Here is a 15,964-nt window from a genome sequence, read left to right on the forward strand (position 1 = left end):
GGTTGCGAATTGCGGCGTGTTTGGCTCCTTGGTATCAGCGTCGTTGCATATCTCATTCCCCGTCGCTGGGCAAATTTTGTGTTGTTGTGGTGAAGACTTTCGGAGGCATATCATGGTGGTGAGGGTTGGTGAGGTGAGGTCTGCAGATGACAGGCGAGGTACAGTAGAGGGCCGGGAAGGGCCAGGGGTCGAACAGGGACAACGGTGATCCGACACCAGCGATGAGATGAAACAAAAGACAAGAAAGACAGTGCTCCACCACCTCGATTTTCCGTCTTCACTGCAGCACCACCCAAGGATACACGAATAATGACGAATCAAAAGTAGCTCGAAACCCCAAGATAGAAACTCAATGCCAGCGAGAGCATCCCAATCCAGAAACATAACAAACCGTGATATGATTGCTGCAATATATTTGACATGCTGGTCTCACACCTAGGTATCTACCTCGGGTTGCCGTCCGAACACGAGTATCAAGATCTTGCCAATCGAGGTGCGGTGCTGTACCTGCATCACTGAGATTGCTTTGTTCGTACCGTACCAGCATACCCCAAGATCATCTGATATTGCTCGACTCTATCTGCTGATGGCACCAGTTTCAAAGGTCTGTGACAACAACAAGCATTCAATCTCCTTCTGCCGCGACGATTGGCTGGACCCGAAGAGACTCCGTGCTGGGACGAGGGAGGCAGATCATCATCTGGCAGGCAGTCGTGCTCTATCCCGGCCTGGGAGTGTCGTAATACCTGTGGATCATGTTCGTATGATCTTCAATGTTTATATCTTCACTAATGGCCATTCTTGAAATGAGAAAGGGGACAAGAAGGATCGTGATATCATCACGTGCTTCTTCTAGAGCTCTCGACGTTTAAGCTTCTCTGGTGGCGTAGGAAGGCCATTGTCCCGTGGCTTGGTGTCCATTCATGCGTACTGCTTGAATCCTGTAACTTCGATGGCGAACGTCCATTATTCCTCTCGCCACTCCTCAGGCCGTAGAAAGGAGTTACTTCTTCCGCTACCTGATCGTTTTCAGAGCACTTGAGCCTGACAATCTTCCAGTATTCTGGAACCAGGGAAAGCACAGCAATATGATATGGCGCCTTCCAGAAGATGAAGAATGGAAAGGTACTTCTTGCTGAGACGCCTCGCAGTTCAAATCGTGTCATAGGGTAAATGCACAGAAAGACGAGGCTGAAAGTCGTGGTTTATGCGTGTCTTGCCCTCTCGCATTGCGGAACGGGCCTTTGGAGCCAGGCCGACCTTGAATGTGATGGCAAAGCCCCACAAAAGAACGTGACCGTAGCTATATCTCTTTCAGTTGTAATCAAGACGTTACAATGATGAAACTACTTCCCCTTTTTCTGGTCATTCGATTTTCTTGAACAAGATCGTTCTATTGAGATTTGTCATTTGAGCACTAGAGGCTGAAAGTGGTACGGGAAAACAAAGCAAGAAGTTCGCACGCATCTCTGACCCCACTACCACTAACGAACGAGTAAGCGACCGATTGCTCAAACTCGGCCTGGCTGCGAAACACCAGAAGTCCGTCACAACAACAACAAGAAAACTCCACCCATCAGCCAACATCTCGATCCAGACCCGGCACTCGAGCGGCAGCACTCTTCAGAAAAGAAGTAAAACCGACCGCTGTTTTCCCGTCCGTAAATCTACTACATACAGAAACAACTTTCGATATGTCTTGGCAAGGTTCGTGAAACTTTTACCCCTCCTTGACTCGCGCTGACTCCTGTGCCCGCAGCATATGTTGATAGCAGGTACGTTTTGCGCGCGGCGACGGTGGGTTCATGGTGTGAGGAGACATTCTGATGGTGTTGCAGCTTGGTTGGGAGCAACCAGATCTCCAAGGGGGCTATCTACAGCGCCGCAGGCGACAGCAAATGGGCTTCTAGTCCTGGCTTTGAAGTACGTGGAATATCTCCTATTTCAACGATGGAGCGCATTCTATCAATAAGGATATTGAGGGGAAGGATGTTTGCTGATTGATTATAGCTCTCTCCCGCTGAGGCCAAAGTCATCGCCGCCGAGTTGAAGGATCCAAAGACCGACTCCAAGGTATGGACTGATGGCTTCTACGTCAATGGCGTCCGATACGTTGCCACGAAGCTGGAGGATAGAAGTCTGTACGGCAGACAGGTATGGATACTTTTCACCATCTCCAATATTGATTTCGACAACCAACATTTGACTAACACGAGCTGACATCAACGCTGCAGGGCAAGGAAGGAATCGTCGTCGTCAAGACCACCCAAGCCATACTCCTCGGCCACTACCCAGAGAACGTCCAAGCAGGCAACGCCGCCGTCGTGGTTGAGAAATTGGCAGATTACCTCATCGGTCTTGGATACTAGGTGATGATGGTGGGGTTAGGTGAGGAGGTACATAAACGAGAGAGAGAGCAGAGGGACCCTGAGCATTGATTGATAGGGCAGATACTAGAATAATGTCCTTTTGCGCTGCGCGGACGGAGGTATATCTGGGGGGTAGACCTTGCAGAAAAGTGATGATGGGATGCTTTGCATAGGCGAATGAATTACGACAAATTATCATGTGGTGTTGGGTGTTTGTAAGAGCTGTGCAAGTGAGGAGCTCTATGATGTTTTCCAGCACGAGACTTTCCGATTTTTAAATGCCATGGAGAATCTGTTTGTTGATTCACGTCAAGTCTCTTTTAAAGGTTGGCATATCACACCAAGCTGGTAAATACGCCAGAAGATCCCCTTATAACGTCACAATTGCCCAGATTACTCTTCAATGCAAGTGCCAGCTCAAGTATCGCTTTTGATCCTCTCTTTGGGTATACATTCTTCAATCTCTCCGCTCGTCAATAAGGAGCATCAGCTCAACCCAGTTGACCTAGCAAGAATATAAGCCCCAACGCCATCACTTGCCATCCATATAGTACAATCTACCCATAGCCTATACGTACAGACTCACAATCCCTTACATCATCATCATCGTACACACTCTGGTTCCCTCAAAACCTGCTCTCCCAAACCAACTCTCGTCTCGACTCGCCCATTTGCACATCAAGTCTCTTCTCTCCCCTTCAAACAGGCAACCCCTGCCCGCCTCCCATCCCGGCCCTATCGATTAAAACCCCAATCCACGGCCCCACCACCGGCACATTCCTCGCAAACCCCAACACCGTCCCCAAAAAATCGCCAAACAGGATAAAAATGCCATACAGCTCGACCATGAACCCCACCAGCGCCCACCTCATCAGGATCAAGAATAGGCCGAGGAAGAAGGCTGCTGTGCCTTTGAGTTTCTGTTTGCGCGCGAAGAAGGCGAGGGTCTTTTGCGGGCCGATGATGATGGTTAGGCCGATTAGGAAGAGGATCTATACGGTGTGAGAAGAGGGGAGGAGGAAGGAGGGAAAGGGGGAGGTACGTTGCCCATTGCTAGCCTGTGAATTTTGTGTTAGCTGGGGAGAAGGGAGATGGGGAGATGGGGAGGGACGTACATAGCTCTATCGAAGAATAGCAGGACGCCGCCGATGAGGAAGAACCCGCCTGTAGAAGACATACATCAGTGAGAAATCCCGGATGTAGATGGATTGCGTACCTACCACCTGAGCAGAACGCTACGCCGATTTCTGGAACCCAGTATTAGCATATATCCTCCATAATCCGACAGCAGATTCAGGCGCAAAGCTTCCAGCAGCACCGGTATTGAAGCTCTGACATCTGAGTCTGCAGCAAGGGAGGGAAACACACTCTGAGTATCCGACAACCACATGGTAGGCATCTTGAACGATTGTAGCACTCTGGCGCAAGAGAGAGGAGATCGTGTGAATGTCGATAAGGAGAGTTGGCCTTGTGGACTTTTTTGGGGGGTTGAACGCGGACGCGGCTAGATTTGCAGGGATCCGCGGCCGTGCTTTTTGCTTAGCTTGTGAAATGAATCTTTTTGTGGCTTCGAGTCCGCTTGTGAACTTCCAACGTCTTTGCGCTCACGCCAATTGTGTTTCATTCTAGGCATTGGGGGGTCTGCTGCCTTTGTCTGATTTGATGGTTGACAAGGCTGTCAATGGTTTGTTACTAAGTAAGTGTTTCATGAAGAGTCACAAAGCAAAGGAGGGGTGCTTTCAATTGCCGCGACGACTAGAGTCTTGTGCTCTGGTAACTGAGTCTATTGTTCCATATTCTCTCGGTATCACGTCTATTCTAGGCAGATATAGAAGCTGTTGATCGCGATTAAGCCGGAGCGTCTTCTTGAACCATTTGTTGAAAGACAAATGGTGGGTGGAATGAGCTTGACTTTGTCGGTCACACATGATAGTCCCAGGCCATTGCATTCTTCCAGTCATCCAAGATCGTTCCTAGCTCTTCGAGCAATCCTTTGCTCCTTATGGAAAACTGCCATACATCCAGCCTCGGCCATCAAATTTCGGTGTGAAGCACATCAGCCATCCCATGATATGTAACCGCTTGTAGCTAGTGTAGTTTGCGATCGTCTCGAAGTAATTGTGGTAGGTGACACAGGTTCAGCATGAGCGCCAGGGTATTCTCATAGCTACTAGAGGGGGATCCTGAGACTGTACTGCTGTGTATGTGTCGAGCTTTGGTAGTAGGGCGAGGGCTACTAGAGCAAACATCTTCTACTTTGTGCCCAACGTGCCAGATCCTCTTTACTTCTTGAAAGCATTGTCCATGCTTGTCTCGCTCATTTCAAGACTGTGTGGGCACCACGAGCTTCAAGGTATTGCTCCGCAACACCTGGGCCCAAACTCCTAACAACCGCAAAAGCTTCCTTATTGTGATATCGCAATCGCGTTTTCGGATCGGTATATGGTGCTGGCAAACCAGTAATATCACAATAATGCTTAGGATGACCAAGTGTAGGCGTAGCTTCGATATTGGTATAGGTAGCAGATGGCGTAGACGAGGACTCAAAGGCCTTCATATTCTTCTCCAGCACCATCTTTGACAGACTTCTCGAAGCTTGTGCGAGATTGGGTTGGAGCATAGAGCCAGGAGTCGAGACGGCAGGGGTGGATTCTCCATCGTCGGTGGATGTACTAGATTCGTCGAGATTGGGAGTCGCGGCACCGCTATTGTCTTGCGTAGGTTGGAGGGACGCTTCTTTTCGAATCGCGTCTCCAAGGATTGTTTTGATGTTCTTGTTGCGGCGTTGACTTGGTTTCCAGTGGGAGTTCTTGAAAGGTTTTGGAGTGTCGTGGATATTGAGCTGATCGAGGAGTGCTTGGTGAGCTTCGGCTTCTTCAGCATTTGGTGCCATGGTTCGTGAGGAATCCTAGAGAATACGGTGTATCGTTTGACCTTGAGGAAGGAAGAGAGAGTGACAAACGGCTTCCCTTCCAGCTGTATGTACGATCACGTGGGACTAAGCTAAATTTCTGCCACCGCCTTTTGGACGCGTTGGAACAAACCAAAGCATCGCATATCGCGACTTGGATCGGTGACAGCAAGATCAGAGATGGTAAATCATGCCCGAACGTCAGTTCATGGCTATGGAGATTGACTATCTTATAGGAAAGTCCTCATGAACACCAGCAGAATCTTCTGCTGTCTCGCATCATCACCAATGTGGTATGTGACTTTGCGCTGTGTATCATCACAATACTGATTGCTACCAGGAGAAACTCAATGAGGCTATTATGCTTCTGAATAAGAGTCTGCAAGTATGAACCCTGAATATCACTTCATTTATTCTCTGTAGGCACTTGCTCATTCTGTAAAGGAAATAAACATTCAAAACATGAACGTCGAGCTTGTTGCCCAAATGTTCAAGAACTATCAGTCGAATGTCCTCTTCCATCTGGAAGGTAAGAAGATCTACAAAGTCAAGAGAAGCCCGGTACTAATTTGTATAGCCACCGATGCTCTCAAAGACCCCTCATGATGGGTGGAGCAATAGATTGTGTTTGTAGAGTAGGGTCAGGTCTTCTGGCGTTAGAGCACCATCTGGTCTTTGGTCATAGGAATGGAGGAAAGCAATGATACCTTAATGCATTATGAATTTCACCTGAGAAATGCACTCTGATATTCTGGTTGTCCCTCTTGATATCATCAGCCTCGTCGGAGTGAATTTTAAGTTTTGCCGACCTCAGCCTCGAACAGCTAGATGATGAGAACAATAGTTAGAACAAATCAATTGCTAAGCAACCGCATTCGCCTTCAAAACCCAAAGCTATTTCGACAAATCCAGCATCTGCCCGCGACTCTCATCATGATCTAACAACACAACCAACGTTCAACCGAAACCAAAAACAATGGCACCCTCCGCCATCGACCCTCCAACCCAAATGTCAGAGCCCAGCTCTACGATTCCACCCCCTCGATTATACTACCCCGAAGAAGCGCATTTCCGACGATTCATCAAACCCAAGGCAGATGGATACCAGAAAGCAAAATCGCTAGGACACGACAAAGCGACGATTGTCATCGACAATGGTGACTGCCCCCTTCCTCCAACCCTCACATTGTATACTAACTGCAATACACAGGTTCTTCTACGACGAGGGCTGGATGGTCTTTCGAAGAAGCCCCGCGCATGAATCTCACGCCCATATACTCGAAATATAGAGACCGGAAGCTGGCCAAGTCGTATTCCTTCGTTGGCAATGATATCTACACGGACACTACGGCGCGGGGGCACATAAGAAATGCTTTTGAGGCTGGCAGTGGTATTGTCAGTAACTGGGATGTTATGGAAGCGTTGTTGGAGTACATCTTCATTAAATTAGGTGTGGATGGCTCGAATGGGGGTATCGATGTACCGATTATCATGACTGAAGCCGTTGCCAATCTTCCATACTCGCGGAAATGTAAGTTATTATCTATTGTAGCTATTGAATCTGTGCTAACACAGTCAAGCTATGACAGAAATCATCTTCGAGGCATACCAGGCACCATCGTTAGCCTATGGCATCGACTCACTATTTTCCTACGACTATAATAATGGCAAGACAGGACTTGTTGTATCTTCTTCACATAGTTCTACGCATCTCATACCCGTTCTCAATTCAAAAGCTATCCTATCACAAGCAACACGACTGAATTGGGGTGGATCACAAAGTGCCGAGTATCTCCTGAAGCTACTCCGTCTCAAGTATCCTACTTTCCCAGGCAGACTCAACTCTTCCCAAACAGAGTATATGCTTCGCGAGCATTGCTATGTGTCGCAAGATTACGACAACGAATTGAGCAAGTATCTTGACTGGACTGGATTAGAGGATCGCGATCATGTCATCCAGTACCCTTTCACTGAAGAGATTATCGTGCAGAAGAGTGAGGAAGAGCTCGCGAGGATAGCCGAGAAGAGGAAAGAAAGTGGTCGAAGATTACAGGAGCAAGCTGCAAAAATGCGTCTAGAGAAGCTAATTCGTAAGGAACAAGAACTCGACTATTACAGAGACCTGCAAAGCAAGTTAGCAGATCAGAGCAAGAAGGAAATCAAGCGGTTGCTGGATGCTGAGGACCTGAAGGACGAAGCCGCTCTTGAACGAACGATCAAAGAACTCGACAAGTCCATTCGAAAAGCACGTACGAAAGATGTGGGAGGTCCAGAAATCGAAGAAGAGGTTGAAGAGCCCGATTTCAGCTTACTGGAAGTCCCAGATGACCAGTTAGATGAAGCAGGCATCAAGCAGAAGCGCCACCAACGCCTCATGAAATCTAATCACGAAGCACGCGCTCGAGCCAAAGCCGAAAAGGAGAAGGAAAGGGCGAGGCTCGCCGAGGAGCAACGAGCAGACGAGGAAAAGAGAGAGAATGATCTTGAGGGATGGCTGCAGCAACGGCGAACTGCTCGAGCCGAACTAGTCCAAAAGATGAAGGACCGCGAACGCCTCAAAGCAGACCTGGGGAACCGCAAATCCCTAGCAAGCCAGATCCGCATGAAGAGCATCGCGAACCTCGCCTCCGATAACCCGACCAAGAAGCGTCGGCGAGGGGGCGACGACGACAACTTTGGCGCCAACGACGACGATTGGGGTGTGTACCGGCAGATCGCAACCGGTGAGGGCAGCGACGACGAGGAGGAAGAGGACCTCGGCGCGAACCTGAAGACCCTGGAACAAGACCTGCTGAAATACGATCCCGAATTTACCGACCAGCACACGCTGGACGCCCAAACGGACTGGACCAAGAGCCTCGTGCATGCGTTTCTCCGCGGGCCCAGACCCTTCGATCTCAAGAGCCAAGCAGAAGCCCACCAGCTGCATTTGAACGTCGAGCGGATCCGCGTCCCAGAAGTCATCTTCCAGCCCTCAATCGCGGGCCTGGACCAAGCAGGCATCGTGGAGATCGCAGCCGATATCCTGAACCACCGCGTGAGCGGCCGCGACGATTTCCTAAGGGATATCTTCTTGACGGGCGGCAGTACGCTGTTCCAGAACTTCGATGAGCGGTTGAGGGACGGGTTGAGGGCCGCGTTACCAGCAGATGCTCCGCCGGTTGTGAGGAGGGCTAAGGATCCTGTGCTCGATGCGTGGAAGGGCGCTGCGAAGTGGGCAGGTGGGAGCGCGTGGAAGACGGCGGCGGTCACGAGGGAGGAGTATTTGGAGAAAGGGGCCGAGTATATGAAGGTATGTTGACTAATCGAGCTTGGCTTCTTCGCTGGTGGTCCACTAATCATGGTGTAGGAACATGGTTTGGGGAATGCTTATTCATGAATGAAGGGGAGGGAGCGGAGATGTTCCTGTTTTTGGGCGGCAAGCAAGCATTCATTTTTCATGCTAGACAGAAAGATGGTGGTGTGAGGAAGGAATAGGTAGGTAGGTAGGTAGGTAGGTAGGTAGGTATCTGAAAAAGCGACATCTAATACATCCATTCATTCATTCGGACAGAAGGGGCCCTTTCTTTTTCTCCGCATAATCATGGCAGCGAGTGAGAAAGCAGTAAGTAGCTAGGTGATAAGCAAAGTAAGAAGAGAGAAAATGCAACGCCATAGGTTTCCACCACCATTCCCGTCCATTCCTACGTACGCCAGCAATTCAGACCTCAGCAACAACGCCGCCGTGAACGCCAAAAGATAGCTAAGGTAAGTAAGTAGGCAAGCTTTTACATCGAACTCGGTAATCCATCAGCGGTGCCCTGGAGCTGACTCCTAATGATCTCCTCGTCCGCAGCCGGGTTATCGTGTCCCTCGTCCTTGTACCGCTTGCTGTGATCATACTCCTCTGCTCCGGGGTGTTGGTGTTGTTGCTGTTGTGGTTTTCCCGCCAGTCCAGCAGCTGCCAGTGTCCTCGCCGCCGAAGCCTGGAGCGTGCTCATGGGCGCCATGGGAGCTGAGGCTTGGGGGTCATGTTGCTGTTGTTGTTGTCCTCGGCCAGCGTGCGGGTGGATCAGGTTTACGTTGGGTGGTGGTTGGGGGTAATCGCCTTGAGACTCGATGAGCCGGCTTTGGAGGTGGATGATGTATTCTCTCAGGGAGTAGTTCTCGGCTTGCAGGGCTTTGAAGTTATCTTCCAGGTTGTGCAGGTCGCGGACTTGCTCTTCGAGTTTCTTGATGTAGCCTTCTTTGCGTTGACGGAAGGCTCTCTGTAGATTGGGGATTATGTAAGCGTGGTGAAGTCAAGATGGTGAGGGTTGATGACATGAGAATTGACAAAGCAAAGGAAGGATAGCACCGTGGACTTTTTTTTTTTAGACGAGGCGCAACCTCCAAACAAATACATGATAACCCTTTGTTGATCTCATCGTCGGTGCAAACACTTGAGTGCAGGATGTCGACGCGAGGGCCGGTTATTGTCATTGAGGAAAACCGCAAACGTACCTGAGCAGCGCGATTCTGCGCAGCACGCTTCGACTGCGAGAGCTCTCTCTTTCCTCCCTTGCGACCATCTCCTAGAGAATCATCTCCGCCCGAATCGCCGCCCGTGCTCATATTGATGGGACCTCCTCCGCCTCCTCCAATGCCGCCGCCGATGGCCGGGTCGATGTTATGGTCGTGAGGGCTCGCGCTGCTGGACTGCTGGTGCTGGTGATGATGGGCGTGGACGTCGTTGTAGGCTCCATGAGGATGAGGATGATTCGAGGCGCCAGGAGGAGGAGGACCGCCGTGTTGCGACGTGTTGATGACGGCTGCGAGCTGGGCTCTTAAGTCTGCCAGCGGCGGGAGGATCATGTCAGCAAGCAGAGCAAAGATACCGTACACGACGAGATGGATGGGATGGGATTGGATTGGATTACAAGACGGACTCGTAAAAGGGGGGAGTGGGAGTGGGAGAGGGGGGTGATTATACCATTGTCTGCGCTCATGTCCTGCGCGAGTGAGTCAGCTTTTGAGGAGCGGCAATGGATGGATGAAGAGGAGGGTGATCGTGATTTGGAGATGAGGAAGTGCGAGTGCGCATTTTCGGATTACGAGACATTCTTCCCGGCTGATGACAATAGGGATGGGAAGGGGAAGCTATGGGAGAATGGACAGGACAGGATAGAGTAGGGTAGATAGGATAGGCGTGTATAATTGGAGGCAAAAGGGGAGGGGTAGCTAAGAAGAGAGGGAGGTACAGTACCTGATTCTGCATGCTCTGGGGCGGAGCGGGGGCGATTGACTGCATGGTTGGCGATGCCTTTCTGATGTAATAAGACGTTGGTGTCTGGTAGGGTGGTCGGGTGAGGTAAGGTGGAAGAAGTACAGTCGCTGGGATGCGGCGACTGGACTGTAAGTGCGGTACGAAGTACGAGTCCTGTAATGGTTGTTGCTCGGATTTCTTTCTGGGTGTAATGTAATGCGCGCTCGCACGGAGACGGCGAGTCGGAGCTGAAATTCGCGGCTAGGCCTGATAACCCGGTAGGTGGTCCTGTATTGGTGCAGTATGGAATCGGAAGTCTCAACTCTGGAGAAAAGGGCAACAACCAACGCAATACAACACAACACAACACAACACCACAATGCTGGTAACGAATAGTTGTCGTATTGCGATGCCAAACAGGGACCGCAAGACGCCTTTGACTAATCAATGTCCTCGGCGCGTCCTGGGGATCTAGATGGAATCAGTATGCAGTCTCCGAATAGTCCTGTTCGATGCAATTACTCGATTCGACTTGACGTCTTGTCTTCTCTTGGAGAAAGCAAAAAGGGTCCCTGGCGTGACTTCATGCATGCGCTGCAACTCCGGATCCGAGATCACACGTGACCCAATGGTGGCTGATGCTCGCCAGCTTGGCTTGGCTCCGGATGCTGCGGGCAAGAGACAGATGTGGATATTCTGAACGTCGCAAAGAGGAATTGAGGGCGTGAATGAGATGATTATTAACAATCGCTGCGGGGGGATCGTGAAAGCCTCACGACTCAGAACATGGGGTACAATTGGACGGATGACAGAATCTTCAGCAGCTTTTTGTCTCTTTCTTCATGGCTGATGCAGCATCGATGGCTAATTATTGCGGGAGGCGGCGTGCTACTAATCACAAAGTCCGCGGCTGGGGGGGATTTCTGACTGGGGGTGACGAACATCTTGATTACCAATATTTAATCTGACGCTATCCCCTTTGCGGCTGCTGGACGTCTCGGACTCGCTTTGTCAACTTCCCGTGCCATGGCCTGCCCTTTTTTCCACTTCCGAGCGAGCGCAGACTCAAGCGACGACGACCTCCAACCAAAGGATGACTGGCTGAAGGAGTACGAAATACCCAACCACCGATTTATTTATTTATGTTGAACCGCAGAAGCCACAACCACACCAAAATAATCACACCAGAGCCCAGACACCACCAAATACGGAATACCACACTGCCACCTGCTCACATTCACATTCACATTCAACCGCTTCCTTCACCACCTGCCCTCCCTCGCACTTTGTCCCGTTGCGGCCGCACCTTCTCGATCCCCATTTCTACATTGCCCCAAAGCATCCTCGTTCCGGCCACCACCATCTGTATGACTAATTGCCGACTAAGAAAACGAATCATCGAACAAATCCCTTATGATCTGCCACTCGGCCTGCTCTCGGCTTGTTGCTTCCACTTAACGCCGAAAAGGAGACAACCCATCTCTCCATCCTCGATATACCCTTCCATACCCCTCCCTTCTGTCCAACCCAACCCATGATCTCGCATTCTTCGAAACGCAACCATATCCATCTCCTATTCCTGTATTGCTGACGCACCGATCTATTCTTGCTTACCTGAGCTAGAAAATCGCACATCTAGAAATTCCATCTTGACGTTCTGCTTGAGCTTTTGTTTGCTGCTCTGTTTCCAAATACACAAAGCTAAAATGCAATTGTGAATACCTCGGATGCTTCGGACGAGATGCATTTGTAACCAGGGCACCAGTTCCTCTTTCGGTCGAAAGAACAAAAGTACGCAGGTACAGACTGCAATGGCACATTCCCCAGATGCAGGACCCGTGAGAGCAGGTCCAGATGAACGCGCGGGACGCTCGATCGGTGATCCAGAGAAGAAAGCCAAGTCCACGGCATTGCCCTCAGTAGGGCAAGCTTCAGATCACGGTCGCTCCCGACGCTGCCGATGCTTTGGAAACACATCGTTGTCTAAATCAGGCAAATAGTCCCTTCTACTCCAATCCAAGTATCATGTCGCATATCGCATATGCAGCGTCAAGACTTCCAATCACGCCTACTCGATCTCTCGCCTTGTCAGTGATACCCGTGGTGAAAGCCGCTGCATTAACGAAGTGGCCATTCATTACCCTCCACGACTTATATTTTACTCTTCAATGACCCCCGTTGAACACTCATCATCTCCATACCCAGACATGGAACGTCAGCCTTATCAGGGCCTCGTGGCAAGTGCCGCTCATCTGGGCCGTTGGCAGATCTGCACGTCTTTCAAGATTTGTGGCTGGCTATCATGTACGAAGCGTAAGATGGCACACGTCAAATTGAGCTTATTTGCGAGCCGAAGCTTTCGGCATATTTCGTTCATACATACATCCATCATCAGTCACCGATCACTTCTTCATTGCTGAAGGGCGTTTCTCGTTTGCGTCGTTACGACGATGGCCTGCTTACTCTACATTTCAGTCATGCGTACAAGGGTACAAGTCTTAGCTCGATTCCTCTGTCTGGTCGGAAATATCGAAAAGACTGCAACGTCTACGCACAGATTTCTTTCTTTAGCAAAAACCAACATTGCTCTCGAAACGTCCTTCTAGTGATTGGATGTACTAAATGCCGCAGGTGCCGCAAAATAGAGTGCCATACATATACTTTTTGTACCACCTCGAATGCCGGCCGCCGCGCACACACATGCTTCCCTCCCAATTCATTTCATGGAACAACCCAATGTCCGACTGCTGCTGCACCCAGCAAAATTCCAAATGCAAGCTCTCTCTCCTTGAATCAGGGCTGCAGATAATTCCATGTACTGTAATGCAACCCGACAGGAAACTCCCGATTGGACGGCTTTCCGAATAGGTACTTGACAGGGAGAGTAAGCTGACGGCGTTCCTTTTTTCTTCCTTTTTTTACTAAGTTTTTAGATAATGCGAGAGAGAGTCATGTGATGGTCAGCCCCCGCATTGCATTCCTGATGAGGCTCATTCGGATCCTTTGATCATTGGTTGGCATCCCGAAGCCATTTCATGTTATGCGAGGAGAGGGATCGTCGTTGCAAGTGCTGACATAAGACTTTGATAGTCAACCTGTTTCAAAGTCTTGGAATCAGCCCTATCGAGCTTCCTTCCTCGCTTGGAATAATCCAGAATCTGTGAGTGGGCGGATTCAACTGTGAGAGTGGAGTTCTGATGTTCGAATTCACGTACGTCTGGTCCACAATGAGCTGGATCTGAGCTTTGAGATTGGCTGCATTATTCTAAGCGAGGAAGTTGGAAGTGTTCAAATTGAGTCAAGATGGATATACGTTGACGGATATACGTTGACAGATGGTAGATCATGCATATCCAACACAGAAGCTGACCGCCAAGGTCTTTTCGAAATCCCGAATTTCACAACCACAGTCCCCATACTCCCGTATCAACCACAAACCTCTTATCCTTCTCAAATCAAGAACCTCTATCCACGCCCGTACACCAGCTTAACTCAAGTGAAAGAGCTCGATTCGTACAAAATTACTTCCAACTTCTCACAACCGCGAATTCAACCCACTCTAACCTCATCTACCCCCACTTTCTCCTCCCAACACCCTCTCCCCTCCTCATCTCCCCAAAAATGTCCCAGTCTCACCCCGAACCCCTCGTCTGGCTCATAACCGGCACCTCCACCGGCTTCGGCCACCTCTTCGCCCTCACCGCCCTCGCCCGCGGTGACCACGTCCTCGCGACCTCCCGCCGCGCCACCACGCGCCCGGAACTCATCTCCCTGCGCGAAAAAGGCGCGCACCTCATCGACCTCGACGTCACTGCTTCTAAAACCGAGATTGAGAAAGTGGTGAACGAGGCGCTGAAGGTTTATGGAAGGGTGGATGTCCTGGTTAATAATGCGGGGTATGTCGAGATGTCGATTGTGGAGGAGTTGGAGTATGTATTACTTCTGTTCTATTTTTATGTATCTTTAATGCTAAGAGAATTTGATAGGGAAGAAAAACTCATGAATCAACTACAAACCAATTTCTTCGGCGCCCAGAGAATCACTCAAGCCCTGTACGTCACCCTTGCTCTGCATCTATTTTTCTTCAAAAGCGAAACCTCCTCAAGAGCAGCTACTTCTCAAACAAGCTATCCATCCTCTCCACTCGACTCAACTCCTAAATCTCTGTATCTGTAAAAACTATATACTAATCCCTTTCCCCCAGCCTCCCACACTTCCGCACCCGCCGCACAGGAAAAATAGCCTTCATAGGCTCCATCTTCGGCCTCTACGCCATGCCAATGACATTCCCCTACTCGGCCTCCAAGTTCCTCCTCGCGGCCTACAACGAAGCGCTCAACGCCGAGATGGGCCAGTTTGGCGTGAAAAGCATCCTCTTCGACATCGGCCATTTCCGCACCGGTGTCGTCGGGCATGCGAAATTCTCTGTTAGTGGGGAGGAGGATTATGCGGGATTGATGGGGGTTTTGGCTGAGTCGAGTCAAAGTATGTTGAATCCTTCTCTTTTTGTTCTAAGACTAGATTTTGAGGGAGCTATGAAGATGTTGTTTCCGCTCCTCTTAGCTTGCTTATAAAGGGGTGTACTAACTAACAGTTTTATAGAGATGAACGGCGCCCAACCAGGCGATCCTGAAAAAGGCGTCAAGGTAATGGTCGATGTGATCAGGGAGGAGGGAAAGGCGAAGGGCAGGAAGTGGCCGCTCAGGGTCCCGGTTGGGGGCGATGCGGTGGAGGTCGCGAGGGGACGGGGGAGGGAGATTGTGGGGGCTGTGGAGGAGTGGGAAGGGGTTGTTGGGGGAGCGGAGACGGATTTTGAGGGGGTGGTGAGTGCGGGGGAGCATGTGGTGAGGACGGGGAGTTGGAGGCCGGAGGAGTGGTTGGGGTAGTGGGGTTGGTTTGAAGAGTTAGGGTTGGAAAAGGAGGTTTAGCTGGTGGGACGGACGGGATTGGATATTGTTTGGTCTTGTGGAAGGTTAAGATCTAAGTTCTGAGACTTGAAGAGCTCAATGAAAGAAGTTTAATCTTACTTTTTGAAGATCAACCAAAAGTGAGTGAAAAGTTTGTTATTCCAAGATTTACTTTCAACTTAAGTATGATAGTAGAAGTAGCAAATTAAAAGCGCCAAACTTCAACTCGCTCTCTTACTAGAAAGTGTATCCTCAAACCAAACAAATCTTTAGCTATTCTTATCACGATTCCTTGAAGTTTTCTTGGCCAGCTTTCCCTCTGGACACTATACTTATAAACTTCTGCTCCTGTGGTATCATGCGGACGCGAACCACTTGCCTAGGTCTTCGAAACACACCTGATTTCTCTGCTAAGGGATTGGATGTTGACTGCACCCGGTATCTCTGGGTAGAAGGCTCGCCTTGACACTTGCGTTGTTCTTTCCATCGTAGATATTAGAGCCGGAGGCTAGTGTAGGTAACAGTTCAAATGTTGAGGTGTTTCATGTGAGGG

General features: G+C 49.9%; 8 protein-coding genes across 8 annotated transcripts; 4 read left to right on the top strand and 4 right to left on the bottom strand.

Moving 5' to 3' along the window:
• Window positions 1-1,363: 1,363 nt before the first annotated feature.
• On the top strand, window positions 1,364-2,745 carry LY89DRAFT_686913 (profilin). The gene is made up of 5 exons (XM_018215390.1): window positions 1,364-1,707; window positions 1,760-1,775; window positions 1,839-1,923; window positions 2,011-2,154; window positions 2,235-2,745. Exons 1-5 carry the CDS (start codon window positions 1,695-1,697, stop codon window positions 2,367-2,369), a joined length of 393 nt encoding a protein of 130 aa, XP_018068793.1. The 5' UTR covers window positions 1,364-1,694; the 3' UTR covers window positions 2,370-2,745.
• On the bottom strand, window positions 2,737-3,837 carry LY89DRAFT_686916 (Got1 family protein). The gene is made up of 5 exons (XM_018215391.1): window positions 3,738-3,837; window positions 3,590-3,616; window positions 3,485-3,533; window positions 3,412-3,427; window positions 2,737-3,361 (listed from the first exon to the last, which is right to left on the bottom strand). Exons 1-5 carry the CDS (start codon window positions 3,757-3,759, stop codon window positions 3,068-3,070), a joined length of 408 nt encoding a protein of 135 aa, XP_018068794.1. The 5' UTR covers window positions 3,760-3,837; the 3' UTR covers window positions 2,737-3,067.
• Window positions 3,838-4,508: 671 nt separating this feature from the next.
• On the bottom strand, window positions 4,509-5,423 carry LY89DRAFT_139127 (uncharacterized protein). Its single transcript, XM_018205305.1, has one exon. It carries the CDS (start codon window positions 5,260-5,262, stop codon window positions 4,687-4,689), a length of 576 nt encoding a protein of 191 aa, XP_018068795.1. The 5' UTR covers window positions 5,263-5,423; the 3' UTR covers window positions 4,509-4,686.
• LY89DRAFT_139679 (DASH complex, subunit Dad4) lies at window positions 5,424-6,212 on the top strand. Its single transcript, XM_018205308.1, has 5 exons — window positions 5,424-5,463; window positions 5,517-5,573; window positions 5,621-5,665; window positions 5,725-5,809; window positions 5,858-6,212. Exons 1-5 carry the CDS (start codon window positions 5,461-5,463, stop codon window positions 5,884-5,886), a joined length of 219 nt encoding a protein of 72 aa, XP_018068796.1. The 5' UTR covers window positions 5,424-5,460; the 3' UTR covers window positions 5,887-6,212.
• LY89DRAFT_139668 (actin-like ATPase domain-containing protein) lies at window positions 6,072-8,615 on the top strand. The gene is made up of 3 exons (XM_018205307.1): window positions 6,072-6,437; window positions 6,491-6,811; window positions 6,861-8,615. Exons 1-3 carry the CDS (start codon window positions 6,257-6,259, stop codon window positions 8,579-8,581), a joined length of 2,223 nt encoding a protein of 740 aa, XP_018068797.1. The 5' UTR covers window positions 6,072-6,256; the 3' UTR covers window positions 8,582-8,615.
• Window positions 8,616-8,932: 317 nt separating this feature from the next.
• On the bottom strand, window positions 8,933-10,764 carry LY89DRAFT_139123 (uncharacterized protein). Its single transcript, XM_018205304.1, has 4 exons — window positions 10,505-10,764; window positions 10,232-10,250; window positions 9,763-10,091; window positions 8,933-9,527 (listed from the first exon to the last, which is right to left on the bottom strand). Exons 1-4 carry the CDS (start codon window positions 10,547-10,549, stop codon window positions 9,048-9,050), a joined length of 873 nt encoding a protein of 290 aa, XP_018068798.1. The 5' UTR covers window positions 10,550-10,764; the 3' UTR covers window positions 8,933-9,047.
• A 479-nt stretch (window positions 10,765-11,243) lies between these two features.
• Window positions 11,244-11,547, bottom strand: LY89DRAFT_139090 (uncharacterized protein). Its single transcript, XM_018205303.1, has one exon. The coding sequence runs from the start codon at window positions 11,446-11,448 to the stop codon at window positions 11,284-11,286; it is 165 nt and encodes a 54-aa protein (XP_018068799.1). The 5' UTR covers window positions 11,449-11,547; the 3' UTR covers window positions 11,244-11,283.
• A 2,578-nt stretch (window positions 11,548-14,125) lies between these two features.
• LY89DRAFT_698757 (putative short-chain oxidoreductase) lies at window positions 14,126-15,555 on the top strand (the record flags this gene model as incomplete). Its single annotated transcript, XM_018217006.1, has 5 exons — window positions 14,126-14,433; window positions 14,491-14,556; window positions 14,709-14,989; window positions 15,107-15,327; window positions 15,541-15,555. The coding sequence occupies 5 exons, from the start codon at window positions 14,126-14,128 to the stop codon at window positions 15,553-15,555; spliced, it is 891 nt and encodes a 296-aa protein (XP_018068800.1).
• Between the last annotated feature and the right edge of the window lie 409 nt (window positions 15,556-15,964).

Source organism: Mollisia scopiformis, assembly GCF_001500285.1.
Source record: "Mollisia scopiformis unplaced genomic scaffold LY89scaffold_17, whole genome shotgun sequence".
NCBI classification, from domain to species: Eukaryota; Fungi; Ascomycota; class Leotiomycetes; order Helotiales; family Mollisiaceae; genus Mollisia; species Mollisia scopiformis.